Genomic DNA, 16,254 nt, shown 5'->3' with positions numbered 1-16,254 from the left:
TCTTTTTTTATTTACATCTATATTTGAAACTTATTATAAATATCCTCAATGTACAGTGTTTGTGTTGTAGGTCTCAGATGAGCGGACTGCTGGAAGAGGATGGGCTGGGCTTTTTCTTGTTTTTCTTATTTATTATTATTATTATTATTAATTTAATATTTATTAAATTTTCTTAGTTTTCATTAAAAAAAAAAAAGTAATATTGACCCCACGCTGGCTATTCTACTTGTCGCTCTTTACATATCTATAGTTCTACATTGTGATTTCCTATCCTGTTTGAGCACTGGTTATCCAGATTTAGTGATCCTGAAAAGTTCCTATCCAGATCAGATTGATCCAATCCAATGTTGCTTTGAAAAACTGGCTCAAAAAGTAAGCTGGATTACCTTTTAGAATACTTTTAGAATATTTATTAGCGATGCATGCTATGATTGCAGAATAACCAAAAAAAATGCAAAGAATGGCCATCGCTGATTTTTAAAATCACTTTCAACAATTGCAAAAAAGAAAAATTATTGTGATGTTTTTGATATTAAGTCTTTTTTTTTTTATTCAATACATCTATATTTGAAACTTGTTATAAATATCCTCACTGTTCAGTGTTTGTGTTGTAGGTCTCAGACTGCTGGAAGAGGATGGGGTGGGGGTTTTCTTGTTTTTAGCTTTTTTTTTTTCTTTTTTTTTAATGTGTGTGTTTTCATTTCAAATAAAAATAAAGCTAAATTGACCTCACACTGGCTATTCTACTTGTTGCTCTGTACATATCTATAGATCTACATTGTGATTTCCCTGTTTGAGCACTGGTTATCCAGATTTAGTGATCCTGAAAAGTTCCTATCCAGATCAGATTGATCCAATCCGATGTTGCTTTGAAAAACTGTCTCAAAAAGTAAGCTGGATTACCTGATCACAAATCGCAAGAACAGGATTACTAAATCCGAATTAGTTTTATTTGGAATAAACCTTTTGAAAAACCGGGCCTGGAAGACTCAATAACGTTTGGTTTTGTAAAGACAATGCTATTAAAAAAAAAAAAAAAAATATATATATATATATATATATATATATATATATATATATATATATATATATATATATATATATATATATATATATAGCTTTTTTTATTATTGCAAATATTTTAGCTGCAATGCTTGATTTTATTTGCAGTTCTTTTTTTTGTTTGCAAATTTCATTTTTATTTCTTGAAACTTAATTTTCCCTTTGCAGATCTTTATTTTTGTGAGCAAAATAAATTTTTAAATTGTGATTTTTGAAGATTTAATTATTTATTTTTTGCTGAACACTTTAGTTTTTGTTTGCAAAATTTTCTTTTATTTTGCAAGTATATTTGGCCCTCGATTGACTCCATAAATATTGTCATTTTCTAACAAAGCAAACATCGATGAAAAGCTTATTTATTCCGCTTCCAAACTGCTTTGTTCAGTTTATTCCAAAAAAGACATTTATAATCGGTTTTGTGGTTCAGGGTCACGTATGTTTGATAGTATTGTGCTTGACTGGCTGACCTGGTCTTCCACAGAGACTTCAGTCGTGAGCATGTTGTCCGTGTTCCACTTCTGGTTGAAACTCAAACCCAGATCCTTCAGCTTATACTTGGTCTCCAAACTCCCGGCGGCTTTTCCCGTGTCCGTGTTGGTTGATCCAGATGTGTTAAACTCCTGTGGTTTTAAAAAGAAAACAACGACAACTAAGCATGCATCTGTGACCACATCAGTATCTGCTATACTAGTTATATACAGTTAGGACTTACAATGAACAAATAAAAAAATAAGAAAATAATAAATAATGTGTCAAAGTCCAAATAAAGTCCAAATAAACATGGTGCAAATCCTCAGTAAAAAAATAGATATAAATATTTACTATACTATAAATAGTTACATAACGAAACTAGATTCAATATGGAACATCCTTAGGTTTTATGTGCCAGCATGGATATGGTTGTCTGTGGATATGGATTTGGATATGGATGTCTGCAATGCAGACAAACAGCTGCACCTTCATTAGCGTCTTTTGAAAACAGCAAGAGCAGCAGTTCGTCTTTGCTGTGTCACTGTTTTGTCATGTTTCTGTGCTGCTGTGCATGCACAAGTACTTAGTATGAGAATTATTTCATGCAAAACTTTTTTTTTTGCGTTTTATTTAGCCGCGCATAAATGTATGCCTATCTCTCATTCCGTGTTGTTCAAAAAGCTCATTGTTTGGTCCACAAACAAAAGCGAAACCTATTCGTATTGGTTGTGATATAGCGAGTTTGAACCAATCTGGGCATGGAGGAGGGACAATGCATCAATGTATCATGTCTGGTTTGTCCGGAGACACAGTGACGAGCGTTTCTTTGTCAAATCAGCGTGGTCAAATTTTGATGACGTAACCGCACTGATTCTGGAGCCTCTAAAAGTCCGAATGTTATGTGATACAGCACTGGAAAGCTGAGATTCTCTTCTTTATGCCAATCTTTGAATTGTATGAATCGGATCAGCGGATCAAAAGTTATTACACATTTAAGAGCAATACTTATTTTTAGCCGCGGGCGGCTGTCTCGGTCTTTAAGGGTTAAAACCGTTGATATGCAATTGTTCATGGTATGATAATCGTGCACGTTCAAATCGTGGTAGACCGTCATACCGGTATATTGTTACAACCCTAGTTGTATGTGTCACTCCCCGTGTTACAAAAACAATGAAAAGATAAAAATGTTACAAAAATGATTATTTTTCTACATAAATATAAACACCACTGCCTCCATGCCATCTTCACCTCGGGGGGCTTTATTCAGTTTATTCATGACAGTCTGTATTTGTATAATGTTGTTATTAAAAGCAGTATTATTTATTATATGCAGATTTATATTTGTTTGAGTAAAAACTAGTTTAGATTTGTCCACCTTTCAGGTTTTGGAGCGGTCTGCATTACCATATGGGGAATAAGAACAGGATGTGTGTTTAGATATAACTCAGTTTTTTGAGCACACTTCATTATTATTGTTCATTTATTCGTTGCTAGAAATTAGAACTGAATTTAGAAATAGTTTTAAAACAAATCTTTGTGCTTAAACTAAATGAAATATGTGGGCTAATGGATGTCTTCAGTTGAGTGCATACAACACCGCTTTCTTACTCCTTGTTCAAGCTCTTGTTCTCTCCAAACTGGATTACTGCAACTCTCTACTAGCCGGGCTTCCAGCTAACTCTATCAAGCCTCTTCAACTGCTCCAGAACGCAGCAGCACGAGTGGTCTTCAATGAACCTAAACGAGCACATGTCACTCCGCTGCTAGTCCGTTTGCACTGGCTGCCAGTTGCTGCTCGCATCAAATTCAAAGCTCTGATGTTTGCCTACAAAGTGACTTCTGGCCTTGCTCCTTCTTATCTGCACTCACTTCTGCAAATGTATGTGCCCTCCAGAAACTTGCGTTCTGTGAATGAACGTCGCCTCGTGGTTCCATCCCAAAGAGGGAAGAAATCACTTTCGCGAACGCTCACGCTCACGCTCAATCTGCCCAGTTGGTGGAATGAACTCCCTAACTGCATCAGAACAGCAGAGTCACTCGCTACTTTCAAGAAACGACTAAAAACTCAACTATTTAGTCTCCACTTCACTTCCTAATCTGCAATTGCCTCTTTGAATATCACACTAACTGTACAAAAAAATATATATATTACTAATACTACTAAAACTTCCCTTCTTAGACTTTACAGACCTGAAACTTGCCTATAGCACTTATTCATTGTTGCTCTTAGTTGTGTAAATTGCTTCCTTGTCCTCATTTGTAAGTCGCTTTGGATAAAAGCGTCTGCTAAATGACTAAATGTAAAAGTAAATGTACAATTATTGTGTGTAGAATGTTGAGGAAATAAATGAATTTCATCTATTTTGAAATAAGGCTGTAACATAAACAAAATGTGGAAAAGTGAAGCGCTATCAATACTTTCCTGATGCTCTGTATATAGTATATATTTTTAGGTTCCTGAAGTTAGTAGTTCAGTTATCTATCAAGGCAACATTTCTAATCTTCATTTCAGTTTTGTAAGTTTGCTTTTAACTCAAATTTAGCACGTTAAAAAGTGAATATTTGAGGTTTGGTTAACAACAAAAGTGTTAGTGTGTGCTAAAACTGTTTTTTCAGAAAGCCTATACTGGAAAATTCTCGAAAAAAAGTCTAAAAGATAACATTAGTTCTGTTTTGAATCTGCCATTATGCTGACACACAGGTATTTATAGCTCCGCCTCTCATTTGAATTTAAAGCGAAAAAAACGCCATAATTTGCATCAAAGCCTAAAAGGGGCATATTCATAGAGTTATAACACATTATTAGTGTGGTATTTGGAGCTGAAACTTCACACACACTCTGGGGACATCAGAGAGTTATTTTGCATCTTATTAAAAAGGGACATAATAGGTCCCCTTTAATGCTGAAACACAAGCATGTGAGCAGGTGGCTCATGACATTACTGAATGGCAGATGCTGAGCGATGGGATTAAATCAGGTCTTTTCTGAATGAAACACAGGCTGATGGGAAGTGACTCAGCATTCAGCTAGACTGACGTTGGTAATGTATTTAAATAAAAACTAATTTACGCATGAAATGAAAATAGTTGCCCACAGAAAACTGCCATCAAGATAAAGATCCAAGCAGTTCCGTCTGTATGGTAAATGATGTGTAATGGAGACCACAAGCATGTATGGGACTCTAGAGAAAAACTTTCTCTACACAAAAACGCTCTTACAAACGTCTTACCATCTAAAAACATTGCCCAAAATGAGCATCGAGAAAAACTTAAACGTTGTTATCATTTTTGAGCATGTCGCAGATATAATACTAGTCTTTTTGGGTGACCCATTTTGGTAACTCTTCACAATATATTAATTAACACACTAATATATGTGCAGCTTACAAATAAGATTTAGTACAGTATACACTCACCGGTCGCTTTATTAGGTACACCTTACTAGTAGCTCAAACCAGTCTGGCCATTCTCCTTTCACATCAACAAGGCATTTGCGCCCACAGAACTGCCGCTCACTGGATATTTTCTCTTCTTCAGACCATTCTCTGTAAACCCTTGAGATGTTTGTGCGTGAAAATCCGAGTAGATCAGCAGTTTCTGAAATACTCAGACCAGCCAGTCTGGAACCAACAACCATGCCACATTCAAAGTCACTTAAATCCCCTTTCTTCCCCATTCTGATGCTCAGTTTGAACTGCAGCAGATGTCTACATGCCTAAATGCATTGAGTTGCTGTCATGTGATTAGAGGATAAGAAAATTGTAAAAAGAAAATTGAAGGGTTGTCAATTTTGACTGTCTGTTGTATTATTTTATATTTTATATTTGTTATCATTTTTGTTTTGCTATTACTTTTATTATAATTTGTTTACATTATTTTCCTGAATGTTGATTTTGTGTTGTGAATTTTGTGGGGTATAAAAGATCAAAATAAAATAAAAGTCCATTGACCAAAAAAAAACCAAAAAAAAAAAAAAACAGAAACTACCAATACAGGTTTAGCCTTGGCTGAAAGTATCATCTGGCCATTTGTTAGACAAAAGACACAGCCGTGCCTGGAACTGACAATATGCATTACTTCGGAGACATGATACTGTATTTCACACATAGTCGTCAGGCCTGGTGTATCTAGCACTTATAATTTGCATTACTTTGGATAAACGATACTGTCTCTTACACATAGGCAGTCAGAGCTGATGTGCATAGAACTAATAATTATCCCTCAGAATGCATCTTTACAATGTAAAAACATCATTTATATAATTAAAGAAATTGTAATCTTTCAGGTGGTTATAAACTAATAATGTAAATATTATGAACGTAAACATTAGGTGAGCAGGTTACATTGTAACCCTTTGTCCTAATAACACTCTACATGACAAGTTTTGCAGTGATGAGCAATTTGGTTGTTTGCACCAGACAAAACACGACAGAAATGTAAATACAGCCATCTAGAAGCACAGAACAGAGCACTCACTGCACTCCAGCCAAATAGTAAGGTTTATAATGTAATCAACACATATTAAACCTCTTTAACATGATAAAATGTAGATGCTGAATCACAGATATGAGTTGGTTTGCACATATTCTAAAGTTCATTTTCAAATGGTTTATTTTATTTTCAAGATCTGATGTGAACCATCTGCTGCTGCTTTCAGTAGTATTGCAATAAATGTGATGTAAAATGGCATTAAAACTCACATTATTAGCATTTAACACTGAATAAAGCACATGAGGTGTACCTGAGGTGATCATTGCTTTTTCTGTTGTTGCAGGAAATAGAAGCTGTTTCTAAAATATAAATTCCAGATGTTGGTTAGGACAAAAACTATTTTTAATAAGGAAAAATAACCCTTTAATTGCGTGCGGTTGCTTTTATTTAGAACATGACTTAAATCAGCCTTTAGGCTTGACAGTCAGTCACACTGCTGTTGGTGTCGTCAATCTGGCAACCTGCACTTGTGTGTGTTTTGAACCAGCTGTGAAATACCTAGTTCAACCACTGGGTGTCAAACATTCATACTGCAAGTGATGTTATCTAATGCATGAACAAATGCATGAGTGTATGTGTAAGTAACATAAATTTTTTAAAAGATCTATCATTGTATGTCCAAAAAAAAATCAGGTTTTAGTTGTAATTTGACCCCCAAAGATGTTATTTTTTATTTTGTTTCTAACAATTTATCCGTGGAATTTATAATGAATCTTTTGATTTTATTTGGTAAATGTCATGTACATAAATGCAGATTAAATAACTCTAAACCTTATTTAAAGGTTGCTATTATAGATTTTCATTTGTATATAGAATCGCTCCAATATATTAATAGCAAAAAATGTAAAAATACAATTATAGTGGCAAAGGAGCTGAAGCTGATTGATTAGTAATCTTGCTGTCAATTGGATGAGTTAAAACATAATATCATTGTAAAGATCTCTATGTTGAATTGTCTTTTATTTAATGTAATTTATATTTTAGTCTATTTTATGTTATTAGTTACATTTGTATTTTTTGGATGTCATGTTTAAATTGTATATTTGCTGTTGTTCAATAAAAAAAATTGTGTATGTGTAAGTAAACAATTATGAACTAACTATGCTGTTAATGTAAAGAGGGGCATTAGAATAAGTTACATTAACCAAGATTATGTCATGCTTAACAGATGTGTTGTTCACTGTTAATTCATGTTAGTTAATGCATTAACTAATACACCCTAATTGTATAACGTTACCCGCGTTTTAGGTTAATCTTACAAGCTACATATTAAACAACTCACCACTCCATTTTGAGATTTAGTCTTGAGGTCCAGTTTAACAATGCCAAAACCTGCAAACAAAAACAAAGATGTACTGTAAATCACTATAGAACGTGGTTTATAAATCAATGTATTGTTCAAACGGTGAGATTTCTTACCGTAACCCTTGCTGAAAATGTCCTTGGCCGATTTTCCCAGGTCTGAATACGCAGGAGGAACAGCCATTATGACTGATGTATACACAAGAAGAGAAAACATCAGTGGATTAAACAAGATTAAAACAACATTATCACTATTTAAGTGACTGTAACATGTTATACTTTAATAGCCATTGGCTGATAATATGATTACCCAATGAAATGGCAAACAATACTTTTCTGATGATATGTTATTCACGAGAAAGTCAGAATGTGTGAAATTTAAACCAGCTTTACCTCAGTTTTGCAGGTTTTGGAAAGGTACAAGTGGAGGAAATTGAGGTAAAGTTGGTTTTATATTCCCACATTTGCTCAACTTGTGACACGCTCCCCCTACATTGTTTACCATGACACTTTGATTTTGAATATTTGGTCAGAAATCATATGCAAGTATGACTAAGGCAACATTAACATTGTTTAATTGACTGTGAACCAAGTTGCACTTTGATCGCCATTGGCTGATAATATTATTTGAAGTGGCGAACAATACTTTTCTAAAATTATATTAGTAACGAGAAAGTCTGAATGAGCGAATATAAACCAACTTTACATCAGTTTGGAAGGTTTTGGAAAGGTACAAGTGGAGGAAATTGAGGCAAAGTTGCTTTTATAGTCGCAAATTTGCTCAGTGACAACTTGTGACATGCTCTCTACATTGTTTACCATGACACTTTGAATATTTGGTCTGAAATCACATGCAAGTATGACTTTAAAACAACATTAGCACTATTTATATGACTGCAACATGTTATACTTTGATAGCAATCGGCTGATAATATGATTACCCTATGAATTGGTAAATAATACTTTTCTGAAATGATATTATTAATGAGAAAGTCCGAATGTGCGAATATAAAACAACTTTACCTCAGTTTTGCAGGTTTTGGAAAGGTATAAGTGGAGGAAATTGAGGTAAAGTTGGTTTTATATTCCCACATTTGCTCAGTGACAACTTGTGACACGCTCCCTATATGAGACCCCGCCTACTGACTTGTGTCTTCTGTAGTGGACATTGTGCTTTCATGAGTTTTCTTTTAATTTTTTAAACTACTCTGTCAAGTCCTGTTGTACTGTTCAGAGGACATCTTGGGCTTTCTAGTGATTTGTCATTGGATTATATATATATATATATATATATATATATATATACACACATATATATATATATACATACATACATATATATATATACATACATACATATATATATATACATACATACATATATATATATATACATACATACATATATATATATACATACATACATATATATATATACATACATACATATATATATATATATACATACATACATATATATATATATATATATATATATAAAAATATGTATATATATATATATATATATATATATATATTTTTTTTTTTTTTTTTTTTCCCAAAATTATATTAAAATTATATTTTGTTTCAAAATATCCTCCTTTTTTAAATGTCCACTAGTGGACACCTGGACCATCCTAATGTAATTATTGACTGCATGTTGTAGGTGGCAGAACTGAAGCAGTGAAGATTCTTTATAAGATAGTTGAGGGAGACTCTGACAATCAGACAATTAGAGAATGACAATCAGTTTTAAATCACTTTTATGTTACATTTGTTTTGGATTAACATCACTTCTTTTTTTTCTTCTTTTTTTTAGTTCGGCTCTCTTTCAGACTAAACTGTTTCAGGAATTGCAATACAAAAGGAAAAAATGGCTTTTGTTTAGTTTTTTTTTACATTATTATTGGATTAATATCCCTTTACAGCCATATCCTGTGCAGTTTTGTTGTCTGAGTGACGGTCGTTTCGTACTAAAATGGTCCTTTGGTCCACTGCAATGGACATTCTGTAAAATTAAAAATAAAAGCAAAATGTAAAAACTTTAAATTGTAGAATTTTTTAACCCAAAGCATGTAGGAAATCACTGAAAAAAAGAAAAAAAAAGAAAAAAAAAAGATTTAGGTCTCAGGATATTGTTTACCATGATACTTTGAATATTGGGAAATCACATGTAAGTATGACTTTAAAACAACATTAGCACTATTTACTTGACTGTAAACCATGTTGTACTTTAATAGCCATTGGCTGTCTATTTAGAATACTTTTCTGAAAGTATATTATTAAGGAGAACTTCTGAATGTGTGAATATAAAACCAACTCTACCTAATGTGGAGGAAGAGTAAACGGTGACAGAACTTTTATTTTTGGGTGAACTATATCCCTTTAAAGCTACTGACAAGGAGGCTAGGAACAGAAAAACGTCTCTAAACACACCAGATATGCCTACTATTAATATTAGTAACAAATACTTGCATTACTGGCACTGTAGAGACAAACACGAAAACAGCCAAGCATGTTTATGCATCAGGGGGCGTGATCTAGAGCACGATAATCTAATCAAGCCTTTAAGACTTAATCATTTGTAGAAAGTCTAACACATTCCACAGACATATACTAAAACATCAAATTTAAGTACTGTTATTAGTATTTGACAGGACGTAACTACAATGCTGAGTTGATATGTGCATTATGGTGTTATGTAAAGGTGCTGCTGGTGTCTGTTTCTCATTAACTACCACCACATGCTGCTACAACACAACTAACCGGTCTAATAACTGAAGTTGCGATCTACTTAAAATCAGGAAAACACATTCATACCGAGGACGCTGTTGCGCAGGCAGACAAAACGATGAAGCGAAAAGAAAGCAGAAGGTTTTTGCTGTCCTGTGTTTCAGATTTGACACTTAACTGCTAACAGGACAAAGTGAAGGAGACTAACTGCGCATGCGCGTTTGTGTCAGCGGAGTGTTTTCTAAATAAAGGTCCTCAGTGTAAAAAATAAAATAAAGCTCAAATAAAGCTATTTGATTGTCAAATGGTGCTCACCGTGCTAAAGTTTGGTGTTTCAAACTTTAAAGCTTTATTTAATAAAATACTCTTCGCGTAAGCAAACGAAAGAAAGCAGCATTTATTGCATTTTACAGTTAAATTACAGGTCAACATCTTGTGACAAATACACACAGTTACCAGCAGATGTCATCATCTTCACACAATTCTACAAATAACTATTTCACTAGAAAAAAAAAAGAAAGAAAGAAAAAAAAAAAAAATATATATATATATATATATATATATATATATATATATATATATATATATATATATATATATATATATATTTTTTTTTTTTTTTTTTTTTTTTTTTTTTTTTACAGTTGTTATATATGTTGTTAATATACAGTTGTTACAGTTTGTTTATTAAAACGATGTGTATCTTGTGTGCTGGTGATCTAAAGTAATGTTCCTGTAGTATATGTATGATAAAAGGATTATGTAAACCAATGATCTTGCAGACCCAAGACTTCTTTAAGAAAATTAATGCAATATGCAGAGCCTTGAACACTAGAGAGTCTGTGTTAAAAGTAGTGACTGTTTAGAGTTTTGTCTAGAGTTTAAAAAATGACATCAGGATTCTGAAATTTGTGGCAATACAATTAAAAAAAAACTGTACATGTATATATTATTGTGCTGTGTCTTCAAATGTATATTTTTAGGGGGTCTCTGGAACAAGTATAAATAAATAAATTATAAAATCTCAAAAAATAAATAAAGATATGTTAACCGTTACAACAAAAATATCTCTTAATTTATATTGAATTAACATTATATATGATTCTTGTGTAAAAAAGAGAGATTTTATATGTGTGTGTGTGTGTGTTTGTCTTAGTGTGAATGTAGACGTGTGGGTGTGTGCGCCTTGGCTGCTTCTCTCCTAGTTCAGAATGCAGAATGTTATGATGTCATAATTAGAATTCCGCTCTGGCAGAACTGCAGTTCTAAATCTGACCTTCTGTTGGTGTTCGAGGAGTTAACAGTGATCCACAGCTTCTGTTCCTTTATCTTGAATTGATTTTCGGCCTTAAGTTTTTCATGATGGTGCTGTTTAGCAGAGCCCTTCAAAAGCTTTTTGCCTGTTTTACACCTTTCTTGCGTGTTAAGGAGACACAGCAGAGTGCTCCGCAAGAATTGGTGGTGGTTGAAAAACGTTCAGAAAACGAAGCCATCTACTGCACTGAGAACGACAAAAAGTGCAGGAAGAAACAGCGCAGAAGAAAGCTGAAGGAGCCAAAGCCTCTTATGGTGACAGTCAAACCTCTGCTGACTCCTGCCAAACCTTCCGTCCTGAGGCCCAATGACGGAGACCTACCTGAGCTTTCAGGCGTCTCTGGAGACTTTGCTCTTCCAGCCACTCACATCAACTCGCTGCCAGAGTCTCCAAAATCACGGCCTGTTCCTCCACGTCCTATTCCTGCAGCAGATGAGCTGTTCTCCCACCGCTGCTCCTCAGTTCGTCCTCCTACCAGACGAGCTGCTCCTCTCAGTCCAGTAAAGCCTCAGCTGTGCTCTGCATCTCCTCCAGACATCCTGCTCCTCAACATTGAGGATGAGGAGATCCAAGCCCGCAGCTTCCCTAAAAGTCTTCGACAATTGAGACGAACGATTGCTTGGAAGGAAAAGGAGGAAGATAAAGAGGTGCAATCATGGATGAGCAATGTGATGGAGCTCCATGGAAGCAAGGAGGACTTCAGTGAAGCTGGAGACTTTGAGTTTACCTCGCAGCTCTCTATGGTGTCTCCTGACGGTGCAGTTATTCGTCCTCCTACAAGGCGAGCAGCTCTTCGGAGTCTGTTTCCTGACGCTCATGATGATGCTGCTCTGCCTGGAGCATGTGCTTCACCATATCAGATGTTCTCCCGCTCCTCAGTTCGTCCTCCTACAAGACGAGGTGCTCTTCTGAGTGCGTTTCCTGACCCTCATGATGTTGCAGCTCTTCCCGGAGCATGTCCTTCATCATATGAGGATTTCTCCCGCTGCTCTTCCGTTCGTATATTCGGAATATTTGTCGAGTGAAGTGATGGAGCTCCACTCATACAAGGAGGACCTCAGTGAAGCTGGAGACTTTGCCGAACAAGAGTTAACCTCTCAGTTCTCCATGGCGTCTATTCAGCGCAAGAACGCAAAGTTCAGAGAGTCAAGTCCCCCCTGAACCCACTGCACAATCCTCTTGTAAATAAACATGTGCAAATGCTGAATGATCTCTGAGTCTTCCTGACTATTATAAAACATGGTGCATGCACAAATAGGTACATCATTTCTGTATTGATATCGCAATATGCAAAATATGTTTTGACCTATAGGCTCATTTTAAAAAACATAGCCCTGTAGACAATTTTTGGACTTGTGAGGTGGAGTGAAGTTGACCGTGACGACAGGGTTTGAGTCCGGCGAAGAACAGTTCGAAAAAGCAGGTAAGACAAAAGCCAAAATATAAAATAAACAAGTAAATAACAGGGTGAGAATGTGGTAAAATCTCACCATTGGTTGGGTTTAAGGAAGTGGGTGGGCAGGTCAATCAGTGCTTTTGAAAACATTATTGGTTGGATTTCGGCAGGGCTTAATTTGTGATCATAATCATGATTGTGACTTTATAACTCATAATACTGACTTTAAAACTCAGAATTGTAACTTTACTCAGAGTTCTGATTTTATAACTCGAAATACTTACTCTATAACTCATAATACTGACTTTATAACTAATAATACTGACTCTATAACTCATAATACTGACTTTATAACTCATAATACTGACTCTATAACTCATAATACTGACTTTATAACTAATAATACTGACTCTATAACTCATAATACTGACTATATAACTCATAATACTTACTCTATAACTCATAATACTGACTTTATAACTAATAATACTGACTCTATAACTCATAATACTGACTATATAACTCATAATACTGACTCTATAACTCATAATACTGACTTTATAACTAATAATACTGACTCTATAACTCATAATACTGACTATATAACTCATAATACTGACTCTGTAACTCATAATACTGACTCTATAACTACTGACTTTATAACTCATAATTATGACTTTATGACTTTGTAACTCATAATACTGACTCAATAACTCATAATACTGACTTTATAACTCATAATTCTGACTTTATAACTCATAATACTGACTCTGTTACTCATAATACAGACTTTATAACTCAGAATACTGACTATATAACTAATAATAATGACTTTATGACTTTATAACTCATAATACTGACTATATAACTCATAATAATGACTTTATGACTTTATAACTCATAATACTAACTCTATAACTCATAAAACTGACCTTATAACTCAGAATACTGACTATATAACTCATAATAATGACTTTATGACTTTATAACTCATAATACTAACTCTATAACTCATAAAACTGATCTTATAACTCAGAATACTGACTATATAACTCATAATTATGACTTTATGACTTTATAATTTAGAATACTGACTATATAACTAATAAAAATGACTTTATGACTTTATAACTCAAAATACTGACTATATAACTCATAATTATGACTTTATGACTTTATAACTCAGAATACTGACTATATAACTCATAATTATGACTTTATGACTTTATAACTCAGAATACTGACTCTATAACTCATAAAACTGACTTTATAACTCAGAATACTGACTTTATAACTCATAATACTGACTCTATAACTCATAAAACTAACTTTATAACTCAAAATACTGACTATATAACTCATAATAATGACTTTATGACTTTATAACTCAGAATACTGACTATATAACTAATAATAATGACTTTATGACTTTATAACTCAGAATACTGACTATATAACTCATAATTATGACTTTATGACTTTATAACTCAGAATACTGACTCTATAACTCATAAAACTGACTTTATAACTCAGAATACTGACTTTATAACTCTTAATACTGACTCTATAACTCATAAAACTAACTTTATAACTCAGAATACTGACTATATAACTCATAATAATGACTTTATGACTTTATAACTCATAATACTAACTCTATAACTCATAAAACTGACCTTATAACTCATAATACTGACTTTATAACTCATAATACTGACTTTATAACTCGAAATTGTGAATTTACAACTCAGAATTGCGACTTTATAATTCATAATTCTGACTTTATAACTCATAATACTGACCATATAACTCAAAAGTTTGACGTTAAAACTTGCAACTGTGACTTCTTTATAACTTATAATTCTGACTTTATAACTCAAAATGATGATGTTATAACTTGGAATTGTGAGTTTATAACTCAGAATTCTTACTATATAACTCATAATTCTGTAAAACTCATAACTCTGACTTTATTATAACTCAGAATTGTAACTTTAAAACTCATAAATCTGAATATAACTCAAAATGATATAATTACAGCTCAGAATTCAGTCTATACCTGATAATTGACTTCTAAACTGAGAGTTTGTATCACGCATTTTTAAGATGAAAAGTCGCAATAACATTTTGTTTTAATTGAGATGAACTACTTCGTTCCACCTTAAGAGAATGGCGCCCCTACTGAGAGTCTCTACAGCACATTCACAGTTCACACACCGAGCCCGCCTGCCCTGCTGACAGAGAGCAGGAAACTTTGAGCTGTCAAAACACCTCGCGAGCCCGTCACTTCACTTATGATCACCGTTTGCACAACTTACACCATTTCTGCTGCTGGTTTGTCCGCAGACCCCGTTTTAAAACAAGAAAAATGTCAGGTAGCCCAAAATTCGTGAGTCCTTTCCACAGACCGCACTGTTTATCCGCCGCTGCGCCCGCCGGACAAGCCAAACTCACACACCCTGGAAAAGCCATTTTAGCTGGTAAGTGTCTTTAATTTTTTGCTTGTGAAACATTGAAGAAACAAAGGTTTGTGTTAATGCTGTGGCTGACTCCAGAGCAGCAGTTTTTGCACTGTCATCCACACTGTTTACAGTCCTCTGCTGACTTGCTCTGATCCCCCACAGGGCTGTAGTCAACATCACTACACAGGCGAGTATTATTGAGTGGACTGTGATATATGTGTGTGTGTGTGTGTGACTCATTCAGACTGCTTTTTCACTGGAACTGGTATAAAAGTAACTCATGAACTCTATTACAAAGTTACTACAGAACTTTGTTGTGTTTATTGAGGTAAAGTAGGTTTTATATTCGCACATTCATTCAGTGACAACTTGTAACACACTCCTCATATTGTTTACTATGGTACTTTGAATATTGGGTCTGAAATAGCATGCAAGTATGACTTCAAAACAACATTAGCACTCTTTAATCGACTAAACAGTGTTGTACTTTGATAGCCATTGGCTGCTAATATGATTTACCCACTCAAAATACATTACATCTTTGAGGAGAAAGTCAGAATGTGCGAATATAAAGCCAAATTTATCTCAATGTTGTGTTTGTGTGTATATAATAATGTAACAGTTCTGAAGTTACAACCATGCCTGCGATATGTGTCAAAAAGTCTTAGGAAACCGTGTCACATTTCAGCCCAAAATCAAGAGATTATCATTTTGCATTTTCATTACATAAAAAAATTTGCATCGCATTATTTAACTTTTATTTACATGATTAATTTGATATCTTACTGATATCTTGACTTTGTTTGCACATTTCCTCTCAAATTTGCAATTAATGTGTAATAACATTGTTTTAACAACATATCTATAAGTATATTAAATGGTCAATTCTCTAAAAAGTAGGTATATATATATATATATATATATATATATATATATATATATACATACCTAATACTATCGTTTTACATCAACATATAACTTTATAACTTGAAATTGTTGATATTTGATAATTGATATCATGA

At 33.8% G+C, this 16,254-nt stretch overlaps 2 protein-coding genes across 5 annotated transcripts in view; one reads left to right on the top strand and one right to left on the bottom strand.

Moving 5' to 3' along the window:
- zgc:56235 overlaps positions 1 to 10,299 on the bottom strand; it is a 24,025-nt gene extending 13,726 nt beyond the window's left edge. Inside the window, exons 1-5 of one of the 2 annotated variants that reach the window (XM_068223734.2) lie at positions 10,147 to 10,268; positions 9,226 to 9,334; positions 7,444 to 7,515; positions 7,307 to 7,356; positions 1,530 to 1,682 (exon numbers count right to left, since the gene is read on the bottom strand). In XM_068223734.2, coding sequence (XP_068079835.1) covers positions 1,530 to 1,682; positions 7,307 to 7,356; positions 7,444 to 7,510 — 270 coding nt within the window. In that variant the 5' untranslated portion in view covers positions 7,511 to 7,515; positions 9,226 to 9,334; positions 10,147 to 10,268. Of the gene's footprint in view, positions 1 to 1,529; positions 1,683 to 7,306; positions 7,357 to 7,443; positions 7,516 to 9,225; positions 9,335 to 10,146 lie in introns of both variants that reach the window. The other variant, NM_200217.2, reaches the window with a different exon arrangement.
- A 4,680-nt stretch (positions 10,300 to 14,979) lies between these two features.
- slc25a1b (slc25a1 solute carrier family 25 member 1b) overlaps positions 14,980 to 16,254 on the top strand; it is a 30,189-nt gene continuing 28,914 nt past the window's right edge. For 2 of the 3 annotated variants that reach the window (XM_073914213.1, XM_073914214.1), the window contains exon 1: positions 15,010 to 15,250. In XM_073914213.1, the coding sequence (XP_073770314.1) occupies positions 15,139 to 15,250 (112 nt within the window). In that variant the 5' untranslated portion in view covers positions 15,010 to 15,138. Of the gene's footprint in view, positions 15,251 to 16,254 lie in introns of all 3 variants that reach the window. The other variant, NM_001326528.1, reaches the window with a different exon arrangement.

Source organism: Danio rerio, chromosome 10 (assembly GCF_049306965.1).
Source record: "Danio rerio strain Tuebingen ecotype United States chromosome 10, GRCz12tu, whole genome shotgun sequence".
In the NCBI taxonomy this organism is placed as follows: domain Eukaryota; kingdom Metazoa; phylum Chordata; class Actinopteri; order Cypriniformes; family Danionidae; genus Danio; species Danio rerio.
This window is presented reverse-complemented; position numbering and strand designations above follow the sequence as displayed.